The 16,496-nt window shown below is 45.3% G+C and overlaps 1 protein-coding gene across 1 annotated transcript in view; it reads right to left on the bottom strand.

Moving 5' to 3' along the window:
• The window catches only part of EXOC4 (exocyst complex component 4), a 393,637-nt gene that overhangs the window by 112,119 nt on the left and 265,022 nt on the right, over window positions 1-16,496 (bottom strand). Inside the window, exon 11 of the mRNA XM_061346823.1 lies at window positions 714-933. Coding sequence (XP_061202807.1) covers window positions 714-933 — 220 coding nt within the window. The remainder of the gene's footprint in view (window positions 1-713; window positions 934-16,496) is intronic.

Below are 16,496 nucleotides of genomic sequence, written 5' to 3'. Positions count from 1 at the left end.
CATATGTAGTAAGATACATCCTCTTGCACAAGCAAAACATTGAGCCTGTGTATACCTACACAGGTGTATACAGAGATGAGAAACGGAAAGACTACACTAGCAGTGACACTGGAATAGATCATAGATTCAGTTTATATGTTGAAACAAGTCTTGTGGGTCATAGCAGCCTAGAAACCCAGACTGGTTCGTATTAGAATGGACCTTAAGGTTCCAATCCCCTGCCATGGGCACGGACACCTTCCACTAGAGCAACTTGCTTCAAGCCCCTGTATCCAACCTGGCCTTGAACACTGCCAGGGATGGGGCAGCCACAGCTTCTCTGGGCACCCTGTGCCAGCGCCTCAGCACCCTCACAGGGAAGAGCTTCTGCCTAAGAGCTCAGCTCAGTCTCCCCTCGGGCAGGTTCAAGCCATTCCCCTTGGCCTGTCCCTACAGGCCCTTGTCCCAAGCCCCTCTCCAGCTTTCCTGCAGCCCCTTTAGGCACTGGAGCTGCTCTAAGGTCTCCCCTTCAGGAGCCTTCTCTTCTCCAGGCTGCCCCAGCCCAGCTCTCTCAGCCTGGCTCCAGAGCAGAGCTGCTCCAGCCCTCGCAGCATCTCCATGGCCTCCTCTGGACCTGCTCAAGCAGGTCTGCATCTTTGCTCATTGGATGCATAGCAAGGTCATGGCTAGACATGGATAGCAAGGGATGCACTGGCAGTTCAGTCAGCTCCTACCTGCAGAAGAGGCCGCTGTACTCCAAGGATCTTCATGGTATCCGCATTAGCCAGTATTTTCAGGGGATCAGATGCCTTTGTGACGCTTTCAATCTCTTTATTGATCTCAGCCAGGACCTGGTTGAGGAAGATGTTCTTGATGTACATGGTGAGGAACTCACGGAGCGGACACTGCTTGCTTGGGCCAAGTTCCATGGCGTGCTCTATCTCCTGGATAAATCTGGAAAGCAGAAGGGGAAGAATGCAACTCAGATAAAGCATGTAGTTACTCTAAATGTGTTAGTCTTGCCTTTGCCATTCCTACATCTCAGTGGCAAGCAACAGCAGTGGGGGAATGAGTACAGACTGCACCAACAGGAGACATGAAGAGCAGAAAAGGTTTATAAGGTAGCCTGCAAAGAATAATGGATAAAATGCCAACAACTGGTGAGACAGATTCCATGGCTGGACAAGAACAGACAGAATGAGGGACTGGAGAAAATCCACAATCCAGGCACAATTCCTCTTTATTTATCCAGAAAACACCAGCTGCTTTATTTGAGATGTACTGGAAAGATGTCTTTTAAAAGAAAACAACTTTTAAAACTTGAGGGTGCCAGAAATCCCTTTGGAAAGGTGAATGTCCTCCTTGGCGTGGTCACTTGATTCCCACAGGTAGGTTCCCTATCTCCCATCTCTAATCTGAATGGCAGCCTAGAGGTAACGCTGAAAAAGCAGTGCATGGGTATTATGCTGACATCATACTGCATTATGCATGCCTGTATGATGCTGTATTTTTATTATGTGTTATTGTTTCATGCTGGGATCCCATTCCTGTACATTCAGAATGGCATGCCGATTCTGGGAATATTTTAACACAAGATGTTTGCCATCTCCTCCTGTAAAAGCTTCTTCAGTGATGCCATTTAACACATAGGAGTTTCTTCTAGAAATTACTTTGTCATTTCTTTAACTTACACCCCAGGCAATGAAATTAGTCTTCTTTTCAAAGCTGCATGTATCAGGAGTCATAATGAATCACAGAATCCCAGCCTGGTTTGGGTTGGAAGGGACCTTAAAGCTCATCCAGTTCCAACCCCTGCCACGGGCAGGAACCCCTTCCACTAGAGCAGCTTGCTCCAAGCCCCTGTGTCCAACCTGGCCTTGAACACTGCCAGGGATGGGGCAGCCACAGCTTCTCTGGGCACCCTGTGCCAGCGCCTCAGCACCCTCACAGGGAAGAGCTTCTGCCTTACCTCCAGGCTGTTTCAATTTGAACCCATCACTCCCTGCCCTATCACTACAGTCCCTGATGAAGAGCCCCTCTCCAGCATCCTTGTGGCCCTCTTCAAACACTGGAAGCTGCTCTGAGGTCTCCACACAGCTTCTCTTCTCCAGCCTGGAATGCAGCCCCAATGCTCTCAGCCTGTCTCCACATGGGAAGTGCTCCAGCCCCTGCTTATTCTCACTATCATTTACATTTTAATCTCACTCCTGGAGATGCTGGGATTGGTTTTATCTTTGTTTTACACAGCAGCAGCAGAACCATTTGACCTTGGATCTCCCAATACATACTGCAACATGCCCTGCACCCTGAAAGCCACCTCTTCTTCACTAGGAAAGACTTCTTTTGCCATTGAGATAGCTCTAACCGTTCCAGTGTGGATAGCATGTATCAGAGATGCCTCATCACTACCTATTTTCCCAAACTATTCAGTGAGGTCTGTTTAATTACCCATGATCTTCTTTCTCCACGTTCAGCACTCCAGAGGAGGCAGCTTCCCTTCAGAGGGCTGGCTGAGGGGTTCCTGTCAATGTTAGTAGCACGATTTCTTTCAAATCTGAACAATTTTCTCCCTAAAACCTCTGCAGCATTGACTCCATCAGTCTAGAGTGACACATTTGGGCTGAGGCAGCTCTTGCTTCCAAAGGGGGAGCCATTCTCTGTTAAGCCTGAAGACTGCTGCTCCTAAAAGAGATGCTGCATGGAGAGAAGTGCAAGTGATGGCAGCTTTATTCCCTGCCTTTCACAGATCAATAACGTGAATCAGCTTCATAAAACAGGGAAACAGCAGACTCATCTGGGAAGAGAGCAGGGAGACCACCACCAAGCTTATCTCTGAGATAACTGACCCAGTGTCACCAGCTTCAACTGACAGCCACTGATGTCCTTAAGGGATCACTGTCAGGGTTGATGGGGCCATATTAAACTAACTTGCTGTATCTTGTCATGCCTGCCAATAAAGTTGCTACTCTATGAGCTTATTTACCCAGTGCTTTTGATGCATTAAACTCACAAAAGAATGTGAATTATACCATTGTACCTCCTTCAGTTGGGAAAGGAGGAGCACAGCAGCTTGAATTTGAAACAAGCAACCTTCAATGAAGAGAAGAAAACAACTTCTGAACACTTAAAATCCAGCATGTTCTTAAAACTGCTTAAACCAACATAAATAGAAGCTACCTTTAAGAGAGAAGATAACGTTCAAATGAGCATGGACTATTGGAGCTCAGATGTGCTGACCTACAGCAGCTCCTTATCCCACAGCAACCTGATGGTGTTTCTATGTGTTCCTGACACCAGAGACTAAATTGCTTGTGTGAGGCCATTGGAAAGGTCAGTGCTAGCTAAATGGTAATCAGGAATCTTTGTTTCCCAGTACCTGGCATTAATCACCACTTCAGATCTCTTCTAGAAGACCTGTGCCTTCATTTCCAGCAAGCTCTACCTCGATTACAGAACTAAGTCCTGGTGGTTGTTCTAACAGGCTTGAATTTCTTGGCATAGACAACAGTGGTTCACTTAATACTGGTAAGAATCAAAAGTATATCCCTATTTTACTTGACACAAACCATAAAGTAATCACAGATTATGAGAAAGCTGCTAGACAGCAATGACTGTCAGAAGAGATTTTACGAGTGCTCAGCAACACTTGTGATAAACTAAAAATGATCAAGAGCTTAGGAAAGCAGATTTAAACCTTTCCTGTTAGGGTGGTGAGGCACTGGAATGGGTTGCCCAGGGAGGTTGTGAATGCTCCATCCCTGGCAGTGTTCAAGGCCAGGTTGGACGAGGCCTTGGGTAATATGGTTTAGAGCGAGGTATCCTTGCTCATGGCAGGGGGGTTGGAATTTGATGATCTTAAGGTCCTTTCCAACCCTAACTATTCTATGATCCTAAGACTGAAACTGTGCCCAGCATGGAAGACTAGAGGATATGGATAAGAGACTTTAAGTTTGAATGTGCAAGGATAACTCGATTAGATGATACTGGTGATGAAAACCAAACATTTTCTGAAGTCTTCATTTAATCAAAAGATCTCTACCAAAGAAAATGGAAGTAGAGAAAAGGTGAAGAAAAATGTAGTGTGGATGGCAGAGCACCACGTAAGAGTAAGCAACAGCCCTAAGAGTTCACAGATTTGATATTCCAGTGGTGCAAGTACACTACCACTTAGTACAGCCTAAAAGGAGAACTGAGATTCAATTTACTATGATCTGCTGTGGTTCACAGATGACCTCACCATGTTTTCACCAGCCACAGATGAGACCCCCATCTGCTCTGCAAATGGAGCACTTGAGGCAGCTACTGTGCAGCTCCAGCCTTCATCTCACCAGGAGGAAAACCCCACCATGCACGCAATCAGGGTGCACACAGAAGCATCACAAGGCTCCAGATACACATGGACATCAGATTTGCACTACATCCTTCTAGCATATTACACTGCAACAGTGATCCACCCTACATGTTCTGTATTAGAAGGATTATTGGGAATGTCACTAAGCACAACTGGCTCCCTACAACTGCCTGACAGGAGGATAGAGCCAGGAGGGGCTGGGTTCTGCTCCCAAGGAACAAGGGATGGGACAAGAGGAAACGGCCTCAAGCTGCACCAGGGCAGGTTTAGATGGAGGTGAGGAACAATTCCTGCCCCAGAGGGTGCTCAGGCATTGGAACAGGCTGCCCAGGGCAGGGCTGCGGGCACCGTCCCTGCAAGTGTTCACACAGCGTGGAGACGAGGCCTCAGTGCCATGGGTCAGTGGTGGCCTTGGCAGTGCTGGGGAATGGTTGGACTGGATGAGTCTTTTCCAGCCTCATTGATTCAATGATCCTATTAAGATGCCAGAAAAAGCAATTTGATCCATGGCTATGGCAGAGGTCAGCGTTTATGTCTCAGTGTGAACCAGTTATGTGAGAAGAAACCCCAGTTTGGTCAATGACTTACAGAAAATCAAAGGGGAGAAAACTCTGGCACTTGACTAAAGCAGTTACGTTGGGACAGAGCTCTTCAAACTGGTTTTGGATCTATCCACATGTGCATAAATCCATATGACCAAAAAAAACCTCCACCAAAAAACACTGTGATGGTGAAAGGCTTTGTCATTGAGCCCTTTATACCCTACTATTTTCTTTTTACTCTCCAAGGAGGGCAATCTGAGATACAGCTCACTGTAAAAAAGGGCCATAAAGAAGGCCTTGGAGGAACAGCTTTGATTCACTTTCCATTTGCTTTGATGATTCCACTCGGAAAAGAACCATTCAGTTGTAATTGAGCAGGGTTTCTGAAATACTATCAACAACTACACTTAAAATCATCTCTCACTGGCACACAAAAAATGGGGAGAAAGCTATAAAGGTTACCATGCCGTGGGGTGTATTCTCTGAATGGGAGAGAATGAGCCATGTGGAATGTTCAGGAAGGAAAATCTCCCTGTTGCTGAGGAATGCTGTGGTTTAAGCCCAGCTGGTAACTCAGAACTGCTCCCAGAGGGATGGGGAGGAGAATCAAAGGAATGTAACTCCCAGAGGTTAAGAACAGCCCAGTAACTAAGGTATAACACAAACCACTACTGCTGCCACCAATGATAATAATATTGATAAGGGAAATAACAAAGGGAGAGAATATAAAACTAAAAGGGGAAAGGAAAAACGACAATAAAAGACCAGTGATGCACAATATAATTCCTCACCACGCGCCGACCGATACCCAGCCTGATCCGAGCAGTGGTCTAACCCTTCCAGGTAACTGCCCCCAGTTTATACAGTGGGCCTGACGTGCTGTGGTATGGAATACCTCTTGGGTCAGTTTGGGTCAGGTGTCCTGTCTCTGCTTCCTCCCGGCTTCCCCTCCTCCCTGGCAGAGCATGAGGCTCACAAAGTCCTTGGTCACAGTAAAGGTGACTGAGCAGCAACTAAAACCATCGGTGTTCTCAACACTGGCCTCAGGCTAAAGCCAAAACCCAGCACTGCACCAGCTACTAAGAAGGAGAAAAAATGACTGCTACTGCTGAACACAGGACAGGAACTACACTCATTTAACACAACCACCATGCACATCTGACCTGCAAAATGCTTCCCCTGAATAAAAATTCAGAGCAAGGTGTATCATAGAATCACAGAATGGTTTGGGTTGGAAAGGACCTTGAGATCATCCAGTTCCAACCCCCTGCCATGGGCAGGGACACCACACACTAAACCACGTCACCCAAGACTCTATCCAGCCTGGCCTTGAACACCGCCAGGGATGGAGCATTCACAATTTCCTTAGGCAACCTGTGCCAGAGTTTGGATAACGGTCAGCGTAGATTGTGTGAAATCCTAAAAAGGGGATGTCAGTGCTCTGAAAGACACTGTTACGAGATGCGTGGCCAGGATGGAGCTCTTGAAGAGAGCAGTTGGGTCAAAACCCAGAAATCTGCATCTTATCCTGTATTCGGAACCTGCATTCTCTAAATGATGCACACTTTTTAACTTGTTTTATCCTCCTTGCAAAGCATTTGAGGTGATTTGCGGCTGCAATTAAGCATTCCCCTTAGACAGAAAAGCACTTTCAGGAAAATGAAGTATCTTTTTGGAAATGACAGTCATTTGGATTAGAAAAGGCAAAAAGAAAGACAAACCATTTCAGCAAATTTAATTCATTCCAACTCACAACTTCCTCGGCTCAGAGGCCTGTCTTAGCTAGGCTGAAAGTGCATAATAAAACCCATAAAGCCTAAAAAGGCTTCACGGATTGATACAGAAACCTACAACTCTCACCTTCCCAAGGCTTTTTGCTGTCTTCTTGTTATCAAATGTCTTCTAAGGTATCATTAAAAGAAGCTGAAGACATGTCAGTGCAAGTGCATAACAACTACTCTGTTCTTAATGATGATGATAATATTACCTGAAATCCCCTCCTCAAACAAATGAATGACAGAAAATAACCATAAAATATGCTGAAACCTCATTAAGAAAATTTTTACAGACATTCAGCCCAAATTTACATTTCAGCTCGTTTCATTTCTGTATGATCCTGAACTGTTCTTTTCCCTCTTACTCAGAAAACATCCAAGTACCTGGAACGAACCTTCCACAAAGCAAGGAAACACTAAGGAAACAGCAGAAAGCCTTTGAGCTGGATACTGAACTGAATCCCAAACTGGCTGTTCAGACTCAAGGAAATTAGAGATAGAATACCCAAAACCATAGGTTCTTGAAGGGTTGAAGACACGTTTAAACCAACAGACAAACCTGGAAGACCTCACACTGCCCATTCCCCACCTAGAAGGCTTTCCCACCTCAACAGTAGGTGTTCTGGGAGAGGGCCAGCAGAAGGGACAGCAACAGATGATGTTCTCCTGGCCAAGCTGTTTGATAACCAGCAAGGTACAGCTCTCAGTCTTCATTTATCACCCTTGTGATAGCAGGGCTGAGCAAACAGGCTATTTCAGCAACTATGTGCCACCAAACTGGTACATATTTCAGTATATTCACTTCACATAGAATCACAGAATCATAGAATAGTTAGGGTTGGAAAGGACCTTAAGATCATCCAGTTCAAGCTCATTGGATTAAACCTACTTCTTGTCCATCCCAAAGTCTGGTCCATTCTCTAACTCCTCCCTCTTCTGCCCAAGTGAGACTCAGCGATGCTCCCATAACCCGGAAGTACTGACCATTACACATGGTTCCTTCCAACCCAAACCAGTCTGGGATTTTATGATTCCATGAACACCAATCAAATAGGTACTAAAGTAACAGAGAGCTCATTATGTTGCATAAAAACTTGGCTACAGAGAATTATTTTGGGTACATTACCAGTTACCCCTGGATTGATGATTCACTGAGGAGCATGCTGCTGATAAATATTGTGCCTATATGCAAGACCATAGAGCTGCATTTGTATGAAATCAGTCCAAAGGGAGCTCTATCCAGCGGACAACAGCAGAAATAAAGGTTTCAGCTCTTCTCTAGGTGACCCAAAACGTGATTAAAACTGTAATTAGCATAAAAAAGTGCAAACAGCTCTGGGACACTCAATGGAGATTTAGCTACACTACATGCATTCAAAATCTTAGAAATATCAGACAAACCCCCAGTAAATAGGCAGAAAACATTGATTTTCTGCTATTTTTAAATATCATACAGTGTAGAAAACATCCAGGAAGGTAATTTCAATGGAAAATAACTACTGTTAACAGAAAACACCAAATCTGGGGCATTCTGCATTAAAATAGTAAGGTTTCAGCTTAACAGCAGTACCTGTCAGTAGCAGCCAGACTGGTGTCTGCAGCACCAAGCTGTGTTGATGGGTTATTTCAGGCAAATGGCCAGATTCCACTGTCAGTCCCCATCACTTCAGTCCCTCGCCTATACAAACAGAAATCCCCAATGAAAACCAGCTCAACTACTCGATATAGCTCTTTCCATTACTGTAAAGGCTTCTGAGCATGTCCCCACCAAGCTGCCACCTCTAGCACTGGAAGATGAAAGCATCCAGAACTTCTATTTTTTAACAGTCGCTAAAAAAATGTAGGAGCTTTGAAGACCTGATGTCTGTGTTGTAGTCGCTGAAGCATGAGATTGAGGTAAGAAAGACTTCCTTCCCATGCAGGTGCAATAGAAAAGTATTCCATTGCCTCTGAGGTGCAGAAAAACATTACACTATAATTTAGCTCTCGTCTTGTGCTAAAAATAGTGCTTATTTAATGCTCACCTATCACCTTAAACCCACAACTTTCTGACTTTGTGCAGGTATCTTAGGGCAGACAAGGTGCAATTTCTTCTGATGTCTCCAGAGGGGAATATGGGCTTGTATTTGGACCACAGGATGTAGAGCCAGGACTAAGTAGTAAAGCCTCATAATGTACAGAAACGCTTGTATCATACCCTACAGCCTTGATGTCCCTCACTGAGCCAGACCATGAGCAGCAGCAGAATCACAGTGGATTTTTGCTGGGGAGGCCAAACCTCGGTGGCAAATTTTAATGTCCCAATTCCAGTCTTTTCAAGCCCATCATTTGCACAGCACCTCACGTTTCCATCCCCCTCCTCCTGACCTCACAACTGCTTCCACTTGCTTTTGGGGTTGTTGTTGTTGCTGCACTGGTGGTTGGGCTGATGCTTGCATCTCTCGGTCTCTATCCTCTCATGTCTCGCAAGGGCATGAGCGAGCTTCATGAAGCAGCTGCGTTTCCATCTGCTGCCAAACCTCAGCTAACAGCCAGGCATGATCTTTCCAAAGGTGGTAAACGTGAATGAGGAGCAGCCTGGAGTTTTGTGACCCTTGTGGTGAAGCTGAGTTTCAAGAGGAACAAACCGGCACAACTCAGAGTTGTTGATGTGAAATGGAGGCTATGAAATGCCTTTCACAACACAGTCCTGGGCAAAACATGGGGAAAGGTACAGTACAGACCACTGAAATGGGGCTGTAGGTACTTCAGAAATAGAAACTGGGCAGATTTTAAGCCTAGTTGTAAAGCTGCAAAGGCATCAGTCTGCAGAGTTAAACCCCAGTCCATTGGCCTGTGAATTTACAGCAGTGAGAATCTAACTCCACTCCTCTTGTCTCTCTAGGCACCGTTCTTGTGAAGATGTTATTTCCCTTTCTGCAGATGAAACAGAGCAATTAAATCTGCAAACAGCATTTGTACATCTGGCAGGCCCACAAGCAGCTCCCTCTGTGAGCAGACATGGTACAGCTGCCTCTTAGAAGGCAAAGGAAGAGTAACTCAAGCGTGAATCACATCAGCTCCTTCTGTTAATGAGGATGCACCTGAAACGTGTACCACAAGTGCTACAGGGAAAGCAGCAGCAGCCGGAGCTGCAGAAGCAGTCACTGTTTTAGGGACTTATTCCCCTCTCAAGGAGCTTTACATGTGATGCAAACTGGTCTGCTTTAGACCACGGTGGCACCTCTGGGTGGTACGGAGAGATGATCGTCACGGTTGAGTTATGGTTTATCAGCCAAGCTGTGATAAGTGACTGGACATGTCTTTTTCCCTGTTGTGACCTGGAAGTAAAGTGGGACCTGTGGCTTATCTGGCATCCAGGAAGGGCCAGGAATATGTGGTTTGCAGGCACCAAGTCACTGTCAATTGGTTGCTGCAAATGTATACCCAGATATGGGATTCACTGTCAGTCTTCTCCTGATCTCACCCTGTCCTGATGATTGATGGTCCTTGATCTGCTTTCTGATTATTAGCAATAATAATATTGCAATAATATATATAATATATATAATTATTATATATATAATAAATATAATAATAATAACAATAACAATAAGCAAGAATCCTATCTATGGGTGAAAACATGGATGGGATGTGGCTGAACCATGATGTGACTTTCAGCACCAAACAAAAACACACCCCCAAAAGCACATTTTAAGCATTAGAAGCATTTAACAAGCATGAGAAGGCAATGCTTACTAACACTGAGTAAAGAGAAGACTTGCCTGTCTTCAACCAAAATAGAGCTGAGGTTTGGCCTCTTCATTTCCTCCTCAACTTCCAGCCCATGAAAATACTGGAGGGACCTGGGGCTTTGGAGCAATTTATTTAACATACAAGGTGTACATCTCACCAGAACAATCTATGAACTCAAACCAGCTCCCTGAGTGCCCCTTGCTATGTTGTGGAGAACAGTGCCTTCGGTACATGCAGCACAATATTCCATTTGCTCCATATCTTTTAGATCAAACCTGAAAAACTAGAGCTTTATTCTGATCCTAAAGACCCTGGGCAGCGTAGTTAGAATCAAAGAATCAACCACATTGGAAAAGCCCTTTAAGCTCATCCAGTCCAACCATTCCCCAGCACTGCCAAGGCCACCACTGACCCATGGCACTGAGGCCTCATCTCCACGCTGTGTGAACACTTGCAGGGACGGTGCCTGCAGCCCTGCCCTGGGCAGCCTGTTCCAATGCCTGAGCACCCTCTGGGGCAGGAATTGTTCCTCAGCTCCATCTAAACCTGCCCTGGTGCAGCTTGAGGCCGGTTCCTCTTGTCCCATCCCTTGTTCCTTGGGAGCAGAGCCCAGCCCCTCCTGGCTCCATCCTCCTGTCAGGCAGTTGCTGCTCCCCAGCACAGGGCTGCATTTCAGCAGAGCTGTGTGCAGAGCTATATGCACCAGTGTGTTCAGCAGTGTCCTGTCAGCCCAACCTACACGGATGCTTTTGAGAGCTGACTTCCACTTCTATTCTTCTCACCCCCTACAGACTCCTAACTACGCTATGAGGCCATCGAGTTCATTTTGAGGAGAACAAATATAAAGTACTTTTATTCCCTATATGCTGTGAACCTCCTTTTAATCCTTTTGAGCAGATCCATGCTCTTTACAACAGGAACCTGAAAGCAGAAAAGCTCTGGGCAAATGTTTTTCTCTCTCCTTAGTTTATTGAGGAACTTTCACAGGTTATTTGGAGAAGAGAAGCTGCGTGGAGACCTCAGAGCAGCTTCCAGTGTCTGAAGGGGGCTACAAGGATGCTGGAGAGGGACTGGAGTGATAGGACAAGGGGTGATGGGTTCAAACTGAAACAGGGGAAGTTCGGGCTGGAGATAAGGCAGTTCTTCCCTGTGAGGGTGCTGAGGCGCTGGCACAGGGTGCCCAGAGAAGCTGTGGCTGCTCCATCCCTGGCAGTGTTCAAGGATGGGGCTTGGAGCAAGCTGCTCTAGTGGAAGGGGTCCCTGGCCTAGGCAGGGGTTGGAACTGGATGAGCTTTAAGGTCCCTTCCAACCCAAACCAGTCTGGGATTCAGGTATAAAGAGTCTCAGTTTTCCCACTATTACAACAAGCAATGAATACCTGCAAAGCAAGAGATCCTCAACAGTGCAGAAGGGTGCAGTATCATCAAGATGCCAACAAACCCCAACTGTGCACATCCATATAAAGAGGAAAATGTGACATACTGCACCCCCAGCAAATGGGGACAGCAGAGCTGTGATGCGTAGCTCAGCAGTGATGGCAACATGCTTCATCTTCAGCCTGAAATACAGCTTTGATGAACTGCTACTTCATCATTTGTCAACGCAATTAAACTAATTCAATGTGTTTTAAGTTTCTACAGAACTGAGCAAGTGGCTCCTACAACCAGCCACCCCTTTGCTCCTCTCAAGCTGCACCAGCAAATCTCTCCATTACAGTCCTTGAAACCATACCTCTCTAGCCCCAAACCAGCTCTATGTTGAGCATAACCTGCCAGTTGCCTTGAAGTCACAAGATTGCTTCATGATGGAGATGATAATCCAAGATGACCACTGAACTGAATTACCCAGCCTTGATCCATTTGTAATTTAAATCCAATCCTGCAGAAGGCAGAAGATAAATGTACTAACCATGGCCAATCAATCTCTCTCCATAGAACTTCTGCAATGCATTTATTTTAGCTGAACCCAGGGCATGTGTGTGCTTAGAGGCACTTTCTGCCCACGAGATGAAGGCAAACCTGTAGGATCCCACTGCTGCTTCTGTTTCAAGCTTGCTATCGAAGTAACGGCAAAGCTTTACTTCCCATGACACTACAACAGGGAGCATTATTTCACTACTGCTGATGTGTTAGGCATGGTACAAGGCAGAAAATACATAAGGCCTTGCTTAAAAAGCATTATGTTTTTAAACAATCTTGACAGTCAACTCTAAATGAATTCCTGTCCATCACATAGAAATATTGTGGAGTTTCATTCGATGTGTGTAAAACACTTTAGCATCATGGATCGATGTAGATGTTAACAGAACCATCACATAATGTCATCCTATTACACCAAGTGATCTGAAATATGAAGTTCACCAACTTGAGCTTTCTGTATTAACTCCTATTTCCTTTATTGCCACATTACATTCAGCTTGTTGACCACCACTGAAAAGCAATGATAAATAACACCAGCCCCCCCAAACTTCACATTCCTTCCTGAGCCCAACAGCTTGGTAAAAAATAACTTATTATTCACATTATTTTTCAATCTGATCTGGTGGCACATTCTTCACGCTCAAACCCCACCACTCTCAATCTGGCCCCGTAAAAAGGAACATATGCTGACTATAAATCTTTAAAATGGCTCTATTAATAGAGGAGCTGTGCTGACAGCTTTCTAAATGGGCACTATCTTTATGCAAACTGTGTTTTATTAGATTGCATGATAATGATTGGTAATTTCAATGCAGGGATGGCTTTGGAGTGGATGGTAAAGAGGAACAACTTGGACCGGCCAGAGGTTTCAAAGCCCACGGATTTGGTGTGGCTTACAACAGACATGATCAGATTAGCTTTGCTACACCTCTCTGTTCCTCTGCTTTTCACAATCAGGTAGCAAACAGCCTAATAACTGGCTCTGTGTCTGTCAATCCAATTACTTCCTATTTGCTGTGTGCTGACACTCCATTAAATAAGCAGACAGTTGGGGTGATCTTCCATTATCATTCAACTGATTTGTCTCCGGTGTGTGGATGCGGATATGGACAATCAGTTAAATCAGGGACTGCTCCAAAAAGAACAGATCGAGGCAAATGAAAAGCCCAAACCAAGAGATTATAATTCCAGGGCACACTCAGGGATGCCCTGGAGCACTGGGGCGTGATGGAACTACTGCATCCAAGAGCACATAGGGCCAAGTTTAGACCTCCTGCTACAGACACCTACCTTAGGTATCACAACACTGTTGGCATCCACAGTGAAGGGCTGATGAGTGATTCTGGCTGCCCTCTATACAGCAGTTGGCTTTCCTTTTAGCCAGTGTGGGAAAGAGCCAGGACACTCATCCAACCACCAGCTGTAGGATGGTAACATCCCACAGCCCTGTCTCCTTGCAGGTAGGTGGGAAACAGTTCCATGGACAACCCTGCTCTCTCCACACACTAGTGTAAGTAAGGAAACTGAGGCAAAGAGTAGTCACTGTCACACACTTACATGTTACTCCCAGGTGTTCAACAGGCCCACAAACAGGAACATAAAAACCTTCCTAAGGTCATAGCATCTCCATAGCAAAGTCATGGGCAGACCTGAGAAACATGCAGAGTGCCCAATAGTCAGATCTATTAATGAGGGAATTGGCCAGACCCAATGACTTGGGTACCTCTTCTGCCTTCCCCATCACTGGGGATACTTAGTTTGGTAGGTTCTTGAGAGTTCCAGTCATCCTGGTATGAACAGCAGTGCCCAAAGGGTACCAGCACCCACAAACATGGCTTGGAAGGGGGTGATTGCATTAGAAGGAGGGATGCATTAATGTGCTGAGGCACTTGAAGCAGGCAACTTTAGAGCTCTTAATGGGGATAACTATTTTATAGTCTTGGCTTGAGGAAAAAAACATGGTCATTAAGTACATCATCTTTTCTAAATTAAACTGCTCCTCACTGATTAGGGAGTAACTATTTTCCGTAGTGAGCCCATCTCTGCCTATTCTTTCTCTCTTCTAAGAAGAAATACCATAAGCCTCAGGCAATGTCAAAATTAGGAGCAACAAAGAAAGAAATACGAAGCCGCCTTTGAAGATTCTTGTTCCTCATCAGCCAGTGGTAATGAATACCTGTTCCTCTGCAAAGGGAAGTGAGAAGTGGGGAAAGTTGTTGGTTTGAAAGCCCCAGGGAGAGAATTATTATACTGACCTCCAATACTGAGCAACCTGGTCTAGTGGAAGGTGTCTCTGCAACCCCCTTTGCAACCTAACCTAGAGAAACAGAGCGGGATCCCTCTGAACCTGAGATGCTGCTGAGCTGGGTTGGGTTTTAACCATACTCAATCACATGGACATTATGAGGCAAGAGTATACACAATACAAATCACTCTGAGACACTCAGGTAAGGAAGCACACACATATTAAGAGTGTATCTGAGCACAACGACTTTACTTTCTCACTAACCTTGGGCATGCAATATCCCAGAGGAAAACTCAGTGGTTTTCACACTAGGGATCTGGAACCCAACATAACAGTGTCTGTGCTACTGAGTTGCAGCTATTTGCACAGGAAGGCAAAGACCATGCATATATATAGCTGCAAGAGTAAAGGTACTGCATCAGGATTGCAACTCAAGCCAGGCAATGTTAAGCTACATGTACTTTCAATCTAATCACATTCATTAGTAAGTTGGCAGAAGAAGTTAACTCAATTGGGACATGCTAATACTGCAATTTAGGAAGGCAAGAAAAAAGTGATCAAAGAACCAGCTGTGCTCCAGGCTCTAATCTTTAATAAGTGTACACCTTGTGTATGGAGCCAGAGCAGCAGGAAAAGAACTGCTGGGAAGTTTACCATAAGCCCTTGAAGATATTTACAGCAGGGAAATAACACCCCAACTCCAGGAGCCATCACTATTTCCTTGAAGGGTTGAGATGAGGCTCAAGGGGGCCATTTTACAAGGAGAGATGCTTGTACAATGTGTGTGGGGAAAGCAGAACAGCTTCCAGAGTAAATAGCAGGCATCTGAATTGCCTCTTCCACTTCATTTGGCAGCCCGGGTCTGGTCCAAGCTAATGAGGAGAATAGATTTGCATCATAACGGACCTGAGCAACAATGCTGTGCTACTGGAGGCAGCAAATGTGGACAAATTGGATGCTGCGTCTCCATTACGGATGTCATTCCTCTCCTCAAAAGAAGGTATTTGCTTCAGCATCCTCCACAATTTCCAACACCAGGAGTTACACTCTTCCAAATCAAACTAATTTAACTAATTAAACTAATTCCCTGTGTAGTTCCAGTTGTATATGGTATTCTTTCACCTCCTGATCTGAAAAACTGAAATGAGGAACTACTGACAGATGATCTCTCTACAGTTGGTTTCTGTCCTCCCAGTGATCCTTATAAAACACACATAAATCATTAGCCTAATAAAGTGAGTAAAGTTGCTGTAGAACACAGCATAAACATATAAAGGTTGTGCTGCCATTGGAAAAACTATCAACTGATCCTGCTAGACATCATTTTGTATTCATATGTGTGTTGGCTTTATTATCTTATACTTTTCACAGATGACATGTAGTACTTTAGGAGCAGCATTAGATTCTGTAAACACAGAACTGTATAAAATGGGACTGTAAGAAACAGGATGATTAGGGGTTGGAGCACTTCTCGTACAGAGACAGGCTGAGAACACTGGGGCTGTTCAGCCTAGAGAAGAGAAGCTGCGTGGAGACCTCAGAGCAGCTTCCAGTGTCTGAAGGGGGCTACAAGGATGCTGGAGAGGACTCTTCATCAGGGACTGGAGTGATAGGACAAGGGGTGATGGGTTCAGACTGAAACAGGGGAGATTTAGGCTGGATATAAGGCAGAAGCTCTTCCCTGTGAGGGTGCTGAGGCGCTGGCACAGGGTGCCCAGAGAAGCTGTGGCTGCCCCATCCCAGGCAGCGTTCAAGGCCAGGCTGGACACAGGGGCTTGGAGCAAGCTGCTCTAGTGGAAGGGGTCCCTGCCCATGGCATGGGTTGGAACTGAATGACCTTTGAGGTCCCTTCCAACCCAAACCATTCTATGATTCTAAGATTGTAAGAACATCCTAAGGCATGCTATAACTCTTGATTACAGATTATCAGATCAAAGGGCCCATGTTTTA

This window comes from Neopsephotus bourkii, unplaced genomic scaffold (assembly GCF_033783945.1).
Source record: "Neopsephotus bourkii isolate Nb327-2 ecotype Australia unplaced genomic scaffold, CSIRO-AGI_Nbou_v1 NB_281, whole genome shotgun sequence".
Lineage (NCBI taxonomy): Eukaryota > Metazoa > Chordata > Aves > Psittaciformes > Psittacidae > Neopsephotus > Neopsephotus bourkii.
Note: the sequence above shows the minus strand (reverse complement) of the source record. Positions and strands in the feature narration are given on the sequence as shown.